General features: G+C 41.4%; 3 protein-coding genes and 1 long non-coding RNA gene across 8 annotated transcripts in view; 2 read left to right on the plus strand and 2 right to left on the minus strand.

Moving 5' to 3' along the window:
• Positions 1-452: 452 nt before the first annotated feature.
• Positions 453-1827, plus strand: LOC135498569 (uncharacterized). The gene is made up of 2 exons (XR_010449104.1): positions 453-529; positions 1634-1827. It is a non-coding gene; the product is annotated as an uncharacterized LOC135498569 (long non-coding RNA).
• A 1589-nt stretch (positions 1828-3416) lies between these two features.
• Positions 3417-11163, minus strand: LOC135498954 (small proline-rich protein 3-like). 2 transcript variants are annotated; one of them, XR_010449189.1, is made up of 5 exons: positions 11048-11163; positions 9599-9797; positions 8954-9087; positions 8317-8576; positions 3417-7537 (listed from the first exon to the last, which is right to left on the minus strand). XR_010449189.1 is itself a non-coding variant. In XM_064789511.1 (4 exons), exons 2-4 carry the CDS (start codon positions 9002-9004, stop codon positions 7507-7509), a joined length of 342 nt encoding a protein of 113 aa, XP_064645581.1. In that variant the 5' UTR covers positions 9005-9797; positions 11048-11163; the 3' UTR covers positions 3417-7506. The 2 variants fall into 2 exon arrangements, 1 of the variants encoding a protein (XP_064645581.1); XM_064789511.1 differs by having other exon boundaries at positions 8954-9797.
• Positions 11164-12195: 1032 nt separating this feature from the next.
• On the plus strand, positions 12196-14794 carry LOC135498728 (uncharacterized). The gene is made up of 4 exons (XM_064789115.1): positions 12196-12849; positions 13198-13455; positions 13813-13920; positions 14283-14794. Exons 1-4 carry the CDS (start codon positions 12685-12687, stop codon positions 14553-14555), a joined length of 804 nt encoding a protein of 267 aa, XP_064645185.1. The 5' UTR covers positions 12196-12684; the 3' UTR covers positions 14556-14794.
• A 414-nt stretch (positions 14795-15208) lies between these two features.
• LOC135498727 (aminopeptidase N-like) overlaps positions 15209-20154 on the minus strand; it is a 43557-nt gene continuing 38611 nt past the window's right edge. For 3 of the 4 annotated variants that reach the window (XM_064789111.1, XM_064789114.1, XM_064789113.1), the window contains exons 14-17: positions 19831-19971; positions 18751-18832; positions 18297-18373; positions 15209-17999 (exon numbers count right to left, since the gene is read on the minus strand). In XM_064789111.1, the coding sequence (XP_064645181.1) occupies positions 17912-17999; positions 18297-18373; positions 18751-18832; positions 19831-19971 (388 nt within the window). In that variant the 3' untranslated portion in view covers positions 15209-17911. The remainder of the gene's footprint in view (positions 18000-18296; positions 18374-18750; positions 18833-19830; positions 19972-20154) is intronic. The other variant, XM_064789112.1, reaches the window with a different exon arrangement.

A 20154-nucleotide genomic window follows, 5' to 3' on the forward strand; every position in this document is an offset into this window, starting at 1 on the left:
CCATTACAGAAGCAGGCCCTCGAGAAATCAGGTTCTGATTCTCGGCCCTCTTGATGCAGAATATAATTGCATAACCCTTATTATGACAAAAACACCTTTTAATCATGACTCGACCAATGATACAAGTACAGCGTCGAGGGAGCCAAGGGCAAGGGTTCATTGCGACGGCAGAAATCGTTCGTCAAAGTATGCTGATTATTTAGGAAAATAGTCCACGGTATCGCAGTAGCCTTTTTCGTCGTATTCGTTAACATGTTTTCCACAATTTGCAGAAATACACTCGAAAACGATGCTTTTCATTGATGTCATGGGCATTTTTCGTTGGTCCTGCTTTAAGAATCACCCTGTACCTTGCATCATAGTGACGAAATTTAAGTTAAGGAACGAAATCAGCGCCTCTAGTGTCAAGATTGGCAGTTAGCTTTGACGTGGTACGCATGCGCCGAGCTTAGTCTGTCTTCAGTCTGGCCGCCATGTTGTCCAAATATGTCTCTTCACTTTGCTCCCACAAAAACCAAAAATAATCACGGTAAGAAACATATTAAACTCTAAATTTCCCTCCAAACTTTTAGTTTACAACACAAGTATCACATTCAGTTGTTCAAATAGTTTCAAAAGTCGACTGGGTTCACACATTTTGGGTTTGAACATTTGGTCATTTTCTCATTCAATATGGCTGCGGCATGGTATTTGTACAATTTCAGTGGGAAGGAAATTTTTTGGAATTTTTTGGTGAAGCGGGGAGTTGTTGAAAGTATGCATATTTATGCACATCTTACTATAGATATTTAGTGTGTTTTCTACCAGTGAACGCTCTATGGAATGTACAGCACTTGGTAGGATTGAATTTTGCCATGCATGTCCATGTGCCTGTGAACGAGGTTCTTTGTCGATGTGCCATTGTGTGCAAGACATCACACGCAATGAGTCCATACTAAGGCACGCACAAGTCACTGACCTTCCATATGAGGGCGAGTTTTCTGGGTCATATTGATTATCATTGTCAAATCCATGTCTTGTTACCGTGCTCATTGAAAGTCTAAATCTGCTCTTGGGAAAACTTTTTCACCCATGAATGAAGTTTGATTGAATGAAAGGCCTACCAGACCATATCCGGACCATTTTCTTTTTATTGTGGTTTTCGGAGGCCTTCCAATGTTTTGTACACAATAACGCACTTCCATTTTTATATTTGTACAGAACTTATACGGCGTGTATTAGAGACGTGTTTGATTCAGCGCTGTTGACTTCTTGTTCGCTTTTCGGCCATTTTGAAAAGGCCCTTTCCACAGACAACGTTTGTTTACCTTAATGGTAAACACAGACAAGCTTAATCAAGCAATTTACTTGAAGTTGTTCATGATATTTTGAATACTTTTGATGATTTGATTTAAAAAATGACTTTTACGTCATGACAAACTGACACTGCCTGTGAAAAGGTCTTTTCAAAATGGCCGAAATTTATTTTCGCATTCGGTCGATTGTTTTTCAGGACCCATATTGCTCCAGTGATGTTGATTTTCCTCAAGTCAAACAGTAGCGAGATGCCTTTTGACTTGATCTGTACATGTGTAGTATCGTCTTACCTATGCTGCCGTATTTTAATCTCTCGTTTTATTTTGTATATTTGCAGGTCCTTTGAGTTGAACAAACCAATGCCATGATGAAAGCCTTACGTATAACTACTACATGTCAAGACAAACGCCATGATGAAAGCCTTAATTGACACGAATGCCATTCGAATCCGACTTTATATTTCCTTTTTGTCTGTAACCTTCTTCTTTCTTTTGTATGTTTTCAAAGTGAATTAATAAACGTTATAATTGATATCATATCTTCCTTCTTTCCCCCCAGGTTACGAGGTCAGTTAGCGCACTAACAAATATCAAAAAATATTTTTTGATTTTCTTCTCTTTTGTCTTTGGACATGTCTCTCAATTCCAAACAGTAATGAATCAATAAACCAATGATTCAATCTGTTTTCTTCTTGGATTTTATGATTGTCTCCTGAACAAAGTTCTTGAAAATATTCTAAGTCCGAAAACCATTTCTGTTCTGTCGTTTTAAAACATCTTGTGTTTTTTCTTGTGTTTTTTCTTCAAAAATGTACTAAGTCCACAGAAGTCTAAAAAATAATCGAGCGTGACTCCGCTCCGTAACTTTTCCATGGTTTTTTTTTGAAAAATACGCTAAGTACAAAATCGCTGAGTCATTCTTTTTTTCCTTTAAAAATACGCTAAGTCCACAAAACTCGAAAAATAAATTGTGCGTGGCCTCTCCTCGTAACTTTTTTCCTCTGCAAAGTTACGGAGCGAGGTCACGCTCGAGTTTTTTTTTGACGTTTTTGGAGATAGCCTATATTCTGAGGGCCCCCCTTTTTTTGGGCAAAATCCGTTGATCCAGGAGTGTATAAGGCATATGTAATCCTTTGCAAAGTTCAATTGTTATTGAGTTGAATTGTTATCTTAATGTTCAACTATTAATACATTATTAGTCTTCAAGGCTAATATTATGTGCCAATTGAAGTTTAGTGAGCGATGTTGTCAGAGTTCCTTGATCAGTTTACTGAACAACTTGTGTAATACCAAGTGAATAGTGTAAAGTATTTATGTGTTGCGCAGAAGAGTGCACGTTTGATGTGTACAATTACTGGTGAAAACGTCAAAGGAGGAACTTTGAAATGATCTGTTCGTCTCGGAATAGGCAAGCCTATTTGAACAGTTTCAAAGTCTCTTTTTGACATTTTACCAGCAATTGAACAGAAATAGCATCAAACATGAATAATTCTGCCACACATAAATAGTTCACGCTAAACAAAATGGTGAAAAACAAGTTGTTCAGCAAATTAACCAACGATATCTGGTAACTTTGCTCACAAACTCAATGCTGCACACAAGACAAGCTTTGAAGAAAAATGTATTAATTGCTGGGCATAAAGATAAACATTCAACACAACAACAACAATTGAAGTTTGCAATGGATAACATGCCATATACACTCCTGAATCTACTCTTAGAATTAAAGGTTTTCAAGGCAACAAACCCCTTCCGGTTTTCTAAATCAGATAGAAAAGCACCAAGAAGGATTTTCAATCATTTAAAGCCGAGGAATCTTCTTGAGAATAGAAAGATTCGTGCCCTGAGAAGATTATGAAAACCTTTATTTCTAAGGGTGTTGATAGTTCGTCAGCTCAGAATAAGTTTAACTAGTTCGAAAGTATGTCGAAAAATGTCATGAAAGATTCATGGAATTACGTTTACAGTTTGCTAACCGTGCAGCGGCTTAAGATTGGTAAATCATTTAAAAAAACCTGAAGATATATGTAACTAATAAACCCTGAGCTGACTACTATTTTCCTTGTTTCAAATGAAAGGATTAAGTTAAAGTCGAATGAACCAAAAACACGTCAATTTTAAACACAAGTTTTATTTAAAAAACAACCAACTATTTTCACAGTACACGCAAAGAAGGCGAAATACTGTAAAATCACCAGTATAAGACCATTTTCGTGAATTTCAACACAACCCTAACCTAAGTTGAAATTAGAAAGTGATAAGACAGCTTTAGTGCTTGTGAAAGTCTCACAGTTTACGCTACAGCTGCGGAAGTCAAATGATATCCCGCAACCGCAATCATTCCTTCGTTAAAGTTCATTAGATGGTCTTATAGAAGCGATATTAAAGTATTTTTACACAGTTAGAATCAAGTAATTAAGGCCTAAATCTAAATGTATTGTACAGAGTATTGCTGTCAGTAAATTGTTTCTTTAGAATATCTTGGAACAGTCTGGAAGGGGACGGATTTCTATAATTTCATTTGTCTGGATTGGTAGTATGGTCTAAAAAAAGGGCGATTGATAATGATATCTTAATGCCCGGGTAATTCCTTTCAAACATTTCGAATGTTGATGTTGCTTTAATGACATAGATCAATTTACCCTAACGATTGCAATGTGTCTGTAATAACACAGACAATTCTCGGGGTGTACCAATTAGTTATTTCAGAACTCATCATCAAAATCTGGATGCGGTGTCACTGCCCACTTATCATGCGAGGACCCAGTACGGCGATGTTCGTTCCCAGCCGCAGCCTTATATGGAAGAGTACGCTAATGGTCTGTAGTCGGACGCCAGAGTAGACCCAGTTAGCCGCAACCAGAAATTGGATCACCAAATTGATTCTCCCTAAACGTCTGACCCAAGATGAGGCTGAATAGCATTGAGGTATGATACGGAAGAGTCGACGTATGCCCCTTGATATCGGATCAACCGATCGTTCCCTTGTTCGTACCCTAGCCATAAAGGATCGCAGAGCAGATTGGGGAGTCACGATATCTCCTCAACCAATTCGTACCAAAGCTACAACAGCCGCCAAAAACAAGCCAGATAATGAGGGATCACCTTGTGAAGCCAAAGATACAGCAGCCGCCGAAATCGATCCAGTGCTACCTTTAGCTACCAAAATGCCCGCCAGGGTAGCGGAAAGGGTTATTTAACGACGCACCAACAAAAATGGCGACGTTATTATTACTGATTAGGGTAAATTGACACTTGAAATCAAAGCAACATACAGTTAGCCGAAATGCTTAACACTGAGCAGGTTATTGTTTATGCTTTTTAAAAGAAATGATAAATTATGAATCCCAATATATCAGAAGTGTCCAATTCTGCTTTGCCCTCGCTCATTGGAAATGAAGCAATCAGCTTTTTGGGAAGAGTTAAATTTTGTTTTTGGAATTCAGAATGGGTGAACATGTGTTGCTTTTAGTTTTAGTTATAGGGGGTTTGTTTTCTTAATTGATATTCTTAAGAAACAACTTCGTACTGCAGCAGTTTAATGATGTTGCTGTTAAACTAATTTCTACTATATTACAAGGGAATATCTTACATCTAAACATAAATGTACATATACAGGGTGTCACAAATGTTTTCAATTTCTGATCTGAAGATGGTGTGTGAACGTTTGTGAATCGAATTTAAAAACAAATTCTGATGATCAGAATAAAGATAAATGGTTAGCCGCCATATATTAAGGCCAGCAAGTTAAATATAGGGTACAAACTGCCTTCTCTCCAGGCGCCTGGCATTAGAGATTGGAGTTGGGAGGTAAAGAGTGTCTCATCAGCCAAAAGCTGGCTGGCCCTTTCATTAGGGGTGACACTATCATGAACAAACTTTACTTTAGACTCATTAAATAATCATTGTTCCAAAATTCACAATCATAAATGTGAATCTGCGAACGGTAATCTAACTTGTTTGGGACACCCTGTAAGCTTACAATACAACTCGTACATTGAAAACACCATGCCTAAATCAAGATTACAACCGCTTAGAACAAGATGAACAGAAGTTGGGTTGCTTATTTATAACAATGAAGAAAGTAAGCAAAACAACCTTGCTAATTTCGATTTTGAACATATTCAGACAAGGTTGGACCAAAGGGTTCAAAGAGCACTCTAGGCCAACAATCAGCCCCTCAATAAAAAGGCGTGGTGTTTTCAAAATGCTAAACATTCAAGATACAACAAACACACAATTCTCGATTTTTCGGTGATTTCAAAAGGCATGAGGCTCTGAGCCTGTGAATGACTGGTAAAGATTCATAAGCACTTCCGGTCGGATTGTCCAATCAGAAGACAAGTGGCACTGGACTAGTGGTATATCATGATTCATCACAAGCCAGGAGGCTGAATAGGGAGGGGGCTGAAGTCATCATAAATCTTTAGTGTAACAGAAGAAATCTGCATGAAGAATAAATATTATTCTCAAAATAGATGGGGGGGGGGGGGGCTGGAGTGGTCCATGACCCATGACTAGAGGTGTATGTCGAGACTCAGACAAGGTTTTTATAGAAAGAGGATGCGTTTTGAAATCACCGTAGCAACTCAACCTACAACTGCCACTAAAACTGAAGTGGAAGGTGTATGTTAGATGTTCAGTCAAGTAAACAGGGTGTTAATTAAAACATGGTCATTTCATGCTAGTTGTTTTATGATAACTACTGGATGGAGTATACTTAAGTTAGTCTGCAACAAATTCTCAGCTATCTATATGTTGATGGGTACAATTTAAATACCAGTTGGCCAAGTCATTTTGAACAACGGCTATCAGGCCTTAGAACTATGCATTGTTTTAATTAACAACCTGTACTTATAATGATACATGTATATCACAAAGCTTGCGACAAAACTCCCAGTGAATTCAGTTCAGCAGGAAAATTGTTGAACACAGTAGGCCATATTGGCTCATTCATTGGAATATACAGATTAAGGGCTCACAATAGCCCCATCGAAGGCTTTGTGACAGTGGACAAAGGTTCCCAGAACCTGTCTATTCAATTGGATGGCGGTGACATTGACATAACTCAACGAGTTGTCTGAGCTCATGTTTTCAGTGACTCGCTCATTGTCGACCATTTCCAGTGGGTGGTTTCATGGCCTAGTGGTTAGAGCGTTGGACTCAAGATCCAGAGGTTTTGGGTTCGAATCCAGTCGAGACCTTTTTACAAACTTTTTTACAATAAATTATTTTCTTTCTCGCTTTAACAGGGATTACTTTAAGACATCATAATTTCATGAGGGGATAGTACCTGTAACCAAGAAAATTTGCCGGATTCTATGTTTTTTTTCAAAGTTGCTTTCTTCCAACACAACACTGACAATTGTGTCAAAAATCTTTACAAGACGACAAGTAAAGGTATGGTTGTTTTGCACTTTGGAACGAAATTTTAGCCCAAACAAATCTTTATTATTCTTAACTTCCTTCCAGCAGCAATCTTGGTCTTCCTGTCAGTATCAGTAAATCAAAAGACGTCTACCAAGCTTGTTTGGCGCAGACAATGGCCGTGATATAGTAGAAGGTTTCTGATTGGCTGATACTGACCGGAAGGCTTAGAATTCCGTTTGAAGAAAGTAACTAATGATGGAGGTAAAGTCCGGCAAACTTACTGTGATTGCTCAATCAAACGAGCAGCTGTCAAGGTGAATTTAGTCTACTTGGGTACAAGTGTATTTCTGTTTACGAACACGCTATCATAATAGTGAGGTTTGGCAAGCTTACGTTTGACGTTTTCGAGGCACATTTGTTTGTGAAGTGAGCGTTCGACCAGCTTCATTCATCACTGAGTGAGCAACAATGGTAGGGGTATCGGCGTTACAAAGGCCGACACTACGCGCTGGCGTTGGCTGTCAAAATCAGGGTATTTCATAAGTAGGGTACCATAAGAGGTAAAGACTCTGATTCAAATCTAAGCTTCCATGAAGAAGGATCATCTTTTGCCGATTTCAGAATTTTCAAAACGTAAACGTAAACATATTCGTAAATCGTTAGCATGCAAAACCTCACTAATGTTGAAATAAGTGTTTGACATTCAGTTTTACAAAGAATTGGTCTTGCCTTAGACTGCTCACGGGTTGTTTGGCGAGAAAAGATTCCATAAACGTTCCATAAACGTTCCCTCCTTTGCCGATACGTCGTCCTCGTATGCAGATCACGTGACTTGATGACGTCATTGGAACGTGGTGTCCACGCCTTTCCTCCTGGAAAACACAAGATTAAGGAAGTTTTAGAATTTTGCAAACTTATCAACAAAAAAATCAAAGGAACTTGTCAGGGTTGCCGGATTTGGCGGCAAACAACTAAGATCGAGGCGAACTGGGCACAGTTTTGGACGAGGGGTTGAAGACCCCATCAGCGGGGGTTTGGCCAAAGACAGAACAATGTGATGCTGCCACCAAAAGATGGTCAAAGCCCTTTGTTCAAATAGACAAACATTACAATGAGGGTAATGGAAAATGCATTAGAGAAGCAAAGTTCAATGCTTTAGAATGGCTTGTTATGGCAAAGGCAAGTATTCAGATGAACACTTCCTCTAATATACTGCTGGTTTCATCTAAAGAAGGTCATTTTTCATCAGTAATGACAGTCAGGGGAGTAAAAAGAAGGAACCATGTATGGAGAAGGAGAAGGCTTTCAAGGGCGTTTCCCGCTGCGTCACCAGAAGCCACTTTTGCAGTCTTTGGTAATTTCAATCACAAAGTGGCGATATCACCAAAGACGACAACACACGGATTTGACCAACAATCAACATAACTCACAAGCTCGCAACCAGGTGGAAGCTCTATGAAATGTACAACACTACGCATGTCGCTTTGGTGATGTGCCCTGGGGTCCAGGACATCCTCAACAATGAGTTCCTACCAAGCACTGTACATTGAGCTTCCATCCGAGCGAGAGGGTAATGTTGAATGCCAGTCATTGTGGTGGACATATTTCCGCCGACATCACAGCCAGTTTAGAGTTGCGCAAGTCAACTTACCGTGTGTAGTATTCTACCCGCTGTATCAGCCGATTCCCTGATGGACTCCATCCGCATCCTGGCATCCTGGCATCCTGGCATCCTGGCATCCTGACATCCTGGCATCCTGGCATCCTGGCATCCTGGCATCCTGGCATCCTGGCATCCTGACATCCTGGCATCCTGGCATCCTGACATCCTGGCATCCTGACATCCTGGCATCCTGGCATCCTGACATCCTGGCATCCTGACATCCTGGCATCCTGTGTATGACATCCCACCTGAAAAATAGAGATAAAACAATTTTGAGAATTTTGCAAATGGACGTCACATGATCAGTGGAACAGTGTCGCATGCAGCAGACGATCTGGTGTTTTCTTTCTCAGTAGAGCCCCTTATCTTGATGATTGATTGTCTGTGTAGCTGACAGTATCACGGTTCGACAATTAGGGAACTTGTTTGTCAGCGGAGTAAAAGGAAGGGAACCCCTTTGGAGAAGGAGGCGACTTTCTGCTCCGAGGCTCCAGGCTGTGTAGGAACTTCATGCACGGTGCAATACCCATCATCATCTATGACGGTTTCGTTGTGATATGAGCACGAACTCCCAGCTTTCCTTATCACCAGGTTAAATCAGACAACATTGGAGTACTTTACTTGCCTCGTATGGTACATTGTCCGCGTCGTCCTTCTTTGCCAAACCAATCGCCATGAAACGTTACGACTCGATGGTGTTCGATCCCTTCTGGTGTGGTTTGCGTTCGGCGCTCTGTCCTGGCATCCAGTTCATCACAGCTTCCATGGATGTGCGAGTTTTGCAAGTAAAAAGTAAAAACTCATTACATATGAGGAGTAGAAACGAAATGACATAATTATTGAGACATTCGAAATGTCTCACTATTCCTAACAACGTACCAAATCAGAGCAATTTGGCGTTAATTGTGTTCTACCAAATTCGCTTCAATTCTACTCGAAGTCATAACTCCAGTGAAGAGCAGATCATTACAATTGAACCAGATCCAGCAGAACAAAAATACGCCGGTATGCGGTTGCGAAAACCGGGCAACAACTCGTGTCGAGTACTCGGTGTCTTGCGCATCGATTTTGAAAGTTAATAAAGGCTTGGTCTCCACTTTACTATAATTTCGGCTAGGTGCCGTCACGACCTTCAGGACAGCAATGTCTGCCTTGCAATTGAATTAATCATTTCATGGGGTTTCTATCCTCGCACCAATTTTCTAACGTTTGCAGGCAATAAGATGTGCGAAGCCGCCAATTGGAATTGTTCCATGTAACGTTTACTCACCATGCAGGCACATGGGCTTGTGTCCCCTGTGTTGAACATTCTTAGTCAGACTGTTGATGACTTGTCCATCACCCATTGAGATCACCGAGGGATTTCTGGACGGAACTTGGCACATCCTACCACCATGGACCACTGGCTGTTATCGCGTACAACCAAGGACATCTCGCATCATGGACCAAGGGAAGTTATGTGACCGAAACTATAATGAGAAAAATCGAAACGGGTTTAAAAACATGAGATCATTTTAAATTTTAATATCATTCAATGATTCTTCGTATCAGCGACCAAGACTCCTCCTAAAGCCAAGGCCGTCCTGCAAAAGGTGGAGGGGTCAGGGTGAATGTGACGGCCTAACGTCGTCATGTCCTTCTTAGCATTCCGAGCTTGCAACACACCAAGTTTGGCTGTCTACGTCATCAGGTCTTTTGATCGGTCATTGTTTGGGCCTGTTTGCAGACAAACATGTGCGTTTGCTAGACAAAATAAAACCGGGGATTGGTATGTGTGAAGTTGTCTATATTCGGTCTGAAGACAAAGTCACAACCAAAAGACAAATCGGTAGCAACTTCGGTATGAGGACAAAGTCACAATCGAGGACCCTGTTTACTTTGAGACAAGAACTTGTTTATTAACAAGGGTATGGCCGAAATTGGGGGATTGCCACAAACCAAGTTGGCCCCATCTTCGGTCTGAAGACAAAGTCACAACCAAAAAACAAATCGGTAGCGACTTCGGTATGAGGACAAAGTCACAACCGAGGACCATACGAGATTGAATGTTTACATTGAGACAAGAATTTGTTTATTAACAAGGGTATGGCCGAAATTGGGGGATTGCCACAAACCAAGTTGGTTCCATCTTCGGTCTGAAGACAAAGTCACAACCTAAAGACAAATCGGTAGAGCAACTTCGGTATGAGGACAAAGTCACAACCGAGGACCATACGAGATTGAATGTTTACTTTGAGACAAGAATTTGTTTATTAACAAGGGTATGGCCGAAATTGGGGGATTGCCACAAACCAAGTTGGCCCCATCTTCGGTCTGAAGACAAAGTCACAACCAGAGGAATGGCCAGTCTCAAGGCCTCGCACGAGGGTTCGACTCCCTCCCAATGTAGATACAGAGCTAAAACATGCCGGTGCAAAGCGGGTAAATTACCTTGTTGCCCCACGAGGCAGTGAGACTGGAAGAAGGAGATGGGCATTTTGTTTCTGTGAGAATCTTCAGGTGTTCTAGGGGAGTACAGCATGTTGCAAAATATGTTTCGTACACAAACTATCATCGTGTTCACCACGTGTAGTCCAAGAAAACAAAATGGCCTCCATCTTCATGGCGGAAGGTCGAATAGTTTTGGGGACATTTTGCCATAAATTGGTCAGGGGAAATCAAGACTGACGCTCTCTGCACTTCATTATCACAAAATGGAATGTCTTTTATAAGTACTTACCAGAATATCTGCAATTCTGTGTAAAATTTAGGAGAAAATCGGGATTTTGCTTCTGACCACCTTGGCGAACTGGAGAGGAATGACCTCAGCCCAACGTCACATCACGTGGCCCCGAACCATGGCATTGACCAATCAGCGAGCGACCCTAGTTTCTGTTTGTAACGAACATGGTTTGGTAACCAGTTAACCACGGTGTTACGGCACGGTTGAATGGTGTCGTAATCACTTTTTATTGACCTGATTAGTTCGGGGAAATGTGACCGCCGTAAAAGCAGATCGTGTACCATTTCACCTTGGCGAATCCGTGTCCCAACTTCCGCTTCTCCATCTTATCTGTCCAAGAAAACCAGCGATGCAATAGATTTTTGATATCGCATTGTAAATAACTCGATTTTTATAGCCAAACAGGCCTGTACCGCAGTATGTTGACATGCATTTGTGACCCGTCACAGCAAAACTAGGCACATGTCGCTCTGAGCTTGCTTGAGACGGACTGTTAGTTCATTTCTCTGTTGTCTGCCTTTTGTGAAATATGATCACATCATTTTCTTCCATTATCTCCTGGTGTCTTCTTGCTTTCCCCACGAAGACCTCCCTCCACATAAGCGACCGTGGCGTAAAACAACAAAAATATGTGTGTGTGATATGCGCCGTGTTACGCTTATGTGATGACAGGCCTTGCCAGCAAAGACTTCATGACAGCGATGGTTGCCATATTTTATCAACACATGAATACCATTGACATCATAGGAAAAACAATGTGAAAGCATTTCTGCTGATGCATTGGTCCAGATGTTAGCGTGAATATGTATATATATTAAAGGTCGTCTGCACCAGTTTAAAATAAAAAACCTTCAAGTGATTCTCTCTCTCTCTCATATTTCTATAAAATTTGAGTTTGAATTTCTTCAAGTCACTTTAAACCAACCCTATACGTTTTAGCAATGCTTTTGTCTGCATAGATATATGAAACATTAAACCTGTCACGTTTCATCGCATTTGCGTGTGTAATTTTGGCGCCAATCCAGGTAACTCGTAGCTCCATTATGATAATGATGAACACACGGGGACCTGACCTTTAATGAAATATATACATGAACCTCATTGAATTATAATGAAATGATGTTTTAGGTGAACATTGTCGACAGTGTATGATGAACCGGGTCAGACAATACAAAGAGGATACGCCAAAATAATCACCTTAAATGTTAAAGGAGGAGGTTCAATTCAGCCGGGCAGAGTGATACCGATATTGGCCTAAATGTGGCGCTCCCTGCTACCTGCAACGACCCTCTGATATATGGTTGTTGATATCCAATGAACTACATTCACCAGAGTGTTTGAGAGGTGCCTTTCGAATTTCTCAGCAGGGAATCGACAGAGTCCATTTTAGATTCCTGTTTTATACCGCAGGGCTATATTTATCTGAGGATACCTTTGGAAGAAAATGCGGCCGTACAGGAAGCTGATCATGACTGGAAAACAACATTTTACCCGCTTTTCCCTTTAAAACAGACAATGCCACTGATGCCAACAGTGCTTTGTTTTACTGAGAATCTTGTAAGGAGAAATAACGGCGACAACGGAAGCCTTTTTGGACTGAAAAACAACATTTCACCAGCCCGTTAAAGCAGACGATGGGACCAAGGAAACAAACCGTGGATTCCACGGTCGTCGTGGAAGATGTTGTTGCAGAGGAGACGAATACGAAAAAGAAGAAGAAGAATAAAGTGGAATTTGAGGACTTGGCTTTTGATGGGAGGTTTTTGTTTCCCAAAGGAACTCTAAAGCTTGCCCAAACGGTGAGTTGTTCCTAATTTTGTCGCTGGAAGTCATGCCATTATCTCGCATGTTGCATTTCGACCCTGAACTTGGCGACCTCGCCCTGAAACGCAGTCGCTCAATAATCATCTCCAAATAAAGAAAACACATCGACATACATTAGCAAAGGTTTTTGAGGTTTCAAAAAACCTTAAATAGGAATTTCGATCAGCACATTTTTCACGCAAAACCACTATATCTAAGAGTGTACGTGGTGTCACCCTATAGTGAGAAGATTGGCGATCTTTCGAGGCGCTAAAGCGGAGGAGTTGTGAAAATACATCTGTCGACTCCCATTTGATACCAGTGATGCATCTGTGTACTTTCAGATGTTGAATATCACATGCATAAGCCTGGCAGCAACACACTGGCACTGCCAAGTCCACACGACGAACAACGACGTCCGGGTACTTTCTTTCTCGATGTTGAACTACACGCGGCAAAACGACCTTGAACTTTGCATGTCTTCTGGCCAGCTGGCCTTGGCGTTCTCGGTGATGTATCTACCAACCACAGTCATACTCTTCCTCGCCTCCCTGTTATCAATCCCGGAGAAGTTCGGGGGAAAGGAAATATGGTTGTTTATTGTAAGTAAAACCAAAGATATATCGGGCGGACCTACGAAAATATTAGGCAAAGCAGAAGATAACGTACTTAAGTCGGTGTCAAAGTTTGAAATGTCCTTAGATGGAGAGTCCGGTAGACAATGAAGGCTGTTAATATCTGAGGGACGGACACTTTTCCAGGGGGGGACATTTTTGACTGCTACACAGCTCGCCTGCTGCTGCCAATTATATGACAGCCAGTTTGGTGCCCATATTGGATTGAGGCAAACGGTTTTTCCTTGGCCTCCTTTCTTTTAGGCATAGGACAAGCGTTTTAAGAAAGAATGATTCAGTTTTATCTCCGATGTTTTTGACAAAAGTTATTTTCTGTTTAAGCAGGATTTGGTCCATGACGTCATAGCCACACTGTTCCTCCTAATTTCGATCATTTTGGCCTGTGTTACTATAACTGGTGGGACGTATGCTGGTATGACGTCATTCTTAGTGGTGAGTTTTAGAATCTATCAACACATTCTAGATTAAAGTAAGAGTTATATTTCAGCTTATTTCCCACAGAAGCTCTCCTCAATGATGTATCTTTTGTTGCCTGATGGCAGTTGCAACAACGTGTGCATTCCCATGTACATGTACATTGCTGTGTACATCTGCCTCACCACTGTCCACAAGGGTCCATTGCGCATGCTCAGATTGACAATATGCCTTTGAAATCACGTGACTTGACGTCACCACGAGACCCACCACTTGGTGACTTGGTTCTCGTCTTTGACGATAATGGCGTGTTGGTTGCAATGGCGAGGCACTGGGCATCATTTTGTGTCCCGTGGCTATAAATGTCTGTGTCTTTTCAGAGCATGCTCTTTGTGAATATGGTCGTATACATTATCAGTGCTGTGCTAACTGTAATCGAAATCATTGGCGGGATCGAAACGAGACGAAAAGAACCTAGGAGAAACAGCGCGCCTCCTAGCGGACAGAGACAGAGGCAGAATGAGCCTGCAATTATAGCAAGAGGAGCGGGTGATCCGCACGATGATGTCATAATCATCCCTGTCCCCAGGTTGAAACAAAGTCCTGGCAAAGACAAAGAACAGAGAAGACAAAGGGGAAAATCACATTCGTAATATATCATTATAAAATGGACGGGAAGCAGTAAAGCGTTGTAACTAGTAGTCCTGGGTGATGCCGGTTGATCATTTCTGGGGAAATATTTGAAAAATGCATTTTGAGCAGCAAAACATTGCCACCTGCTTCCTTCAAATCGTGGAGTGATATGCAGTCCATGAATTATAACACGAAACTCTTTGACATGTAATATTTTATTAAACGTGACGAATAACACATGTTTCTATTACGTAGACCACATATATTGAAAAAACTTTATGACGTCACTTCCGGAAATAGTTGCAGTTTTGGTGTCATTTCTGATGACGAATCAAAAAAGATAAAACACCAATAGCGCATCTGTGACGTCATTGGTGTAAAAACCTCGTCAGCGCCGTAAGGTAATAGAGAGGATAAGGAATCATCACCCATACGCCAACACCAGCGATCACACTGTCAAATCAACCTCATTGCGCATGACCGGAACTATCTATATCGACGTCTTGAATATTATCGCTGCTTTGGAAAATGTCGTCAAATTTAACCTCTAAGGTTTTCTTAAGGATGGGGATGGAATAAAAGTGTTGACCGATTGCATACTTTGTTTTGTTCGAGTGTAGTAGCTTATTTTGTCTTACCTTGCGCTCGCTTTGTGACGACAAGAGAACCACCGTTGAGGGTGTTACATCCAGTGGTCTGAGACTTTCATTTCAAATCGGTTCTAGTGACATATCGTGTATAGACGATATACTCGGCGATGCACGTTCAAATAATTCCACGGAACGCGATATAGGGCACGCGTGCATTATGACGAAGATATGTTACCCAACTGGTCACGAATCGTTGTATTTAAACGGCGACAACGGTCACTATGTCTCCGTGTATCGCCTATGCATTGTCCAGATTAATGATTTGGGGCCGAGGTTTCTGGTTGTGCCTTAACGAATAGTTCCCGATGTTCCCGACAGGTACATCGATCGTCGGTATGGGCAGCCATTTTCATTTGCTGCCTATTATTATATTGGCCAATCCGACCGGAAAAGGCGAGAGCCGACATGCAAGTAAATAGCGCATTAGCAATAAGGCTGACCGAGTCAGGTCATGCTAAAAACATCGCGTTAGTGTTGGCATTAGCGGAACAATCTCTTATCCTTTTCATTATCTCGTCCGAATTCGAAGATTCTCAGTCTCGCAAATATGACGTCATTCAACATTTGACAACACAGTACAGGGTGTCCCAAAACGATGCAGTAAATGATCGAGTAAAGATTATTTCGTCAGGAAAACACCATGCCATGCTTTGAAGTCACATGACACCAGTTGCATGGCCTGTGTCCGTTAGCATTCGACAGCTTTCGCAACATCTACGATCGACGAATGGCCAGATCAACTACAAATGATATAAGAAATGATGTAGTTTAATGTCGAATCATTCCCGACCACATTAACCCTTGTGGAGTCAATTCGGGAGACCACAAGTGACGACAGAAACCAATCTCCAAGCCTCGCCATTAGTAACGGTTACATAGTGATACAAGCACCGTTTACTAGCCTAGCTAGCGTACATTTGGCCTCTTCCGGTTGGTCACTTCCGGGAAGCAAATCATTGGGAGCTTGGACAGAAACGTCACCCATGACGTCACGCATTCTCGAGTTGTCTCGTCTGCTGGAAGTGTATTGCTTGGAGCGCCGTTGTCGGGCATTTAACGAACGAATATTTCCATTTTAGCATTTGGTACTACCGGAACCTTTTGGAACACCCCGTATATCATAATTTGTATACAAAGAAACATTATACATTTAGATAATTTCACGAGAACTTGGTTCATAAAATCATTTCGCCATCTTGCAAGAAGGTATAAAATATAAACTTATATAATCATATAACAACATCATTATGAAAGACAAGACATTTATACAGAGAGAAAATGTACAATAACATGATGAAATAAAGACCCACAACCGTGATCAGGAGAAAAACGGATTTCTTAAGGGGTAAACACGGTGTATAATGTCCCAAATGTGAACAATAGCGCGTATACTACGTCCAAGTGGATCCGGTACCGATCTATTGAATCCTTGAATCATACTACGTCCGAGAAGATCGGGTTCCGATAGATTGAATCGTTTCTTCTCACAGCCGGATGTGTTTAGGGAGGATTCAATAGAACGGAACCGTATCGACAAGAACGTACTACACGCGGAATAGTTCCGATTTGGGATATCACACTGAAAGTAAGAAAAGGGCCCGAAATTCATTGGATACATACGTTTTGTTTGTTTGAATTAACAATGAAGACACGACATTGGATGCAAAAACATATGGCCAGGACAGTCGATGAAAAAGAGTCGTTTATATAAATCGCTTGATCTGCATCCCAAAGAGATAAGCGGTTCGTTGTGCTCATTCACTTTGTTAAACGCTCAGCAACAACGAGGGAGAACCAAGAACCCCAGACATCTTCAGAACGGTTACTCCATGAAAGGTTATGTCACTTTTTCAAATGCCTGTGATTTTCAGTCACAGCTTCTCTCCACTGATGACGTCAAGGACTTTTCACAACAACTACGATCACGTGTCCATGTGTACATTATACGCTTACATTTCGATGATTGAATCGAAGACGTCTTTTGTTAAAATGGAGACAGTACATATACAGATATAAGTTGCCCGAAATAGGCGTAAGATGTCGCTCATTTTATGCTCGAATGACTCTGTTCAGAGCTTAAAGCAAGTTTGATCTGACGCCTGTGTTTGAAACTATAAAGAAGCTTAGATACTGAGGTATTCAACATGATACAAATTTCATTAGCAAAAGATTCGTTCTTTGATGACAACCTCCCCTGATGCACCAAGGAAAGACTGCTTTCCGAACACATCAAAGAGTACTTCGTCAGCAAATATCGCGAAAACGTCATCAAATTTTGCGACTCACGTCAACAGATCATGAGTATTTCATTACTGAGGTAAACTTTGTTATGTACAAACAATAATTCCATTTGGGAATCTTGACGATAATGACTGGTCATGTGATCAAGAACATGGCCACGACTGTCAGGTGATCAAGAGACCTTGATCGAGGATTTTCAAACTTGCCAAACCTTTCCTGGTCATTTATCAACTTAAATCGTCTGTTGGTTTACAGAATGTCACAGGACAGGCTTACAACCCGTCACGTGATACACAATCGAGATCCCTCAGTATTCAATTTTGGCGCGTGATATCTCGTCCATTCACGTGTATATGCTTCCAATCTCCAAGCCTCGGCAATGGTTGCCGGTTGCCAAGTCATAGACTGGCTCCGTTTATTAGCGTACAATGCACAGGTCTGCAGCGAACCATACAGAAGTTGATTCCGATGATAATATCACCATCTCATGTTCCTTTCGTTTCCTCCTTTACGTTCTCCTTCAGCCAGATGGCTATCGTGTCGTAGTTGTTCTTCATCCATTTAATGTTGGCTCTGAAAACATCAACAAGAGTCCAATAAAAGACGACAGGAGGTGATGAGACCATATTACAGACAACCGTTTCTCCATGCAGTTGGTACCAACAGGTTCCTGTAAGCACAAGGTGCACAGTCCTGTGAAAGCTTCGAGTTCAAATGATGCCCAATATGTATCGTTAAAGTGCATCATGCTAGACTTGATCAAAACCTTGTTTGTCAGCTCGTCCTACAAGGATATAGATTGGGGGTGGATTCCTCCAGATAACCCTGCATGCAGCTCTGAAGGCATTGGAGAATCATGGCACTACTTACTTTAAAAGAGCAATGGCATTGTCTGCTTCGTTCTGGGCTTTGCCGTCAGGGGGAGTCTCCTTGAATAACTTGTTCACCTGAAATTATCATCGGATGTATTTGTCAGTGCTTTTGTTGTCTTGGGGCCAAGAGTAAGAGTCGGTCTTTTTTGGCCTTCTGGTTTATGATATGAGGTTAAGGCTAGGAGTCTTCTCACAGTCGAACATCAATGCTAATGTCAGGTCTTGGAGTTGACAACAGAAAATCTTGAAAATCAGTGCCAGTTAGGCAAGCCAACAAAGGTTTAATACCAAACAATCAATGCTTCCTCTTCATCCTACCGTCTTTCCCTACAACGTGTAAGCAACGAGTCATGAATTATTTGCAAAGAGTGTTGGCAAGCTGTACTGGAAAACCAAAGTTAGAAAGCTTTCCAACCCAAAAAGAATTTTATCAAACATTACAATGTATTTACCTGTTGTAGTTCGTATTCCGTGTTCAGTTTTGAGGTACTATAGCCGATCACACTCCGTAATACAAAGTTGTCATTGCTGAACCTGCAAAAGGTTTGGAAATGATTTAGAAATTGCAGGTCATATTCTGAAAAAAAAATGCTCTGTTGATAGCTTTTTTGGTGTATTGCTTGGGGCACCTCGCATGCGCAGTTTGCTTGGTGAAAGATTCAACAACGCTTTCTCCCATCGCAGTAAGCTACTGCGCATCCCCGTGCACGAGAGATATCCTAGCGACAATCCTGGGGGGAGGATCTATAGATTCCGAGTCTCATTTCGTTCATTTGGCAACTGACACGCCCAGTTCGCTGGATTGTCGACTCAACAATCATTCCAACTACATGTATGTCCAAGCTGTGATATGGTGCATATCAGCCTGACTCTCAATTAAACATTTCCCGTCAGCCTTTACTGTAACTGATGCCAATGTGACTGTTTAGAAAGATTTCAGACACGCTCTCTGATAAAAGGAAGACGCTCTTTAAAAAATTCTAATCATGCCACTATTGTGCATGCACGCTTCTGAGCCATCTTGACTTTAAATGGCAATGTTAGCCTTAAAAGCTTTGAGATGGCTCGCAGCAGGCAAGCTATCGAATGTTAGCGTGTGCAGGCAAGCTATCGAATGTTAGCAAGCGCGAAAAGCGAAAATCATGTAAAATGCAGTATAGGAAATGAGATTTTGAGTTGGTTGTTAAGCGTTCCTGGTCTGCGGCAAACATGCAAAAATAATACCGGTCACAAAAGTCATTCAAAATAACTGGGGTCTAAAGCATGTTTCTTGAAGAATGCATAACAAAAAAAGGCAGTATTCATAAGAGTTTATCTGTGGCAGAATAGTGTTATTCTTCATGCAGGACCAACGTGGTTGAAGCAAATCTGCGGTGAGCGGGCAGTTGTTTCAAAATTTGCCTCAATTCCAATATGGCCGCCAAAATCTAAAATGGCCGTTCAAATAATAAAAGTGGGTGTCAACATGCGGGAAGGTTGCATTCAAAGCGATTCTATTGGTTAACACAACACCACGTGACGTGCAGTGTTACCTCTCGTTCAGTTCTTTCCACTTCATCAACATAAAAGTGAAACTAATACTTTGGCCGAGAGGTGTCGCTGCGAGATATGTAAACACCAATCGGATGTCTTGTTGGCGGATTCTGGTCGGGTCAAAACACCATTCTGCGTATCTGAAATGGCGAAGGTCAAGGTTATTGTGCGTTTGTGTGTTGCTACTGACGACCTCATGTCATTGACCAATCACGACAACTTTACATTAGATTGTCACCCCCGTGCGCGTGTGGCTTTGCAAAAACATATACATTTTGGATGCATAAGCATTATTGTTTTGTTTTTTTTGAAAGGAAACATTT

This window comes from Lineus longissimus, chromosome 14 (assembly GCF_910592395.1).
Source record: "Lineus longissimus chromosome 14, tnLinLong1.2, whole genome shotgun sequence".
In the NCBI taxonomy this organism is placed as follows: Eukaryota; Metazoa; Nemertea; class Pilidiophora; order Heteronemertea; family Lineidae; genus Lineus; species Lineus longissimus.

Bases quoted from the DNA above. Each gene is read 5' to 3' on its own strand.
- LOC135498954 (XM_064789511.1), bottom strand. From the start codon at position 9,004: ATGGCGATTGGTTTGGCAAAGAAGGACGACGCGGACAATGTACCATAC. The intron at 8,577-8,953 runs GCAAGTAAAGTA...TCTATTTTTCAG, and splicing joins CGGACAATGTACCATACGAG to GTGGGATGTCATACACAGGA. The intron at 7,538-8,316 runs GTAAGTTGACTT...TGTGTTTTCCAG, and splicing joins CGGGTAGAATACTACACACG to GAGGAAAGGCGTGGACACCA.
- LOC135498728 (XM_064789115.1), top strand. From the start codon at position 12,685: ATGGGACCAAGGAAACAAACCGTGGATTCCACGGTCGTCGTGGAAGAT. The intron at 12,850-13,197 runs GTGAGTTGTTCC...GTGTACTTTCAG, and splicing joins CTCTAAAGCTTGCCCAAACG to ATGTTGAATATCACATGCAT. The intron at 13,921-14,282 runs GTGAGTTTTAGA...GTGTCTTTTCAG, and splicing joins GTATGACGTCATTCTTAGTG to AGCATGCTCTTTGTGAATAT.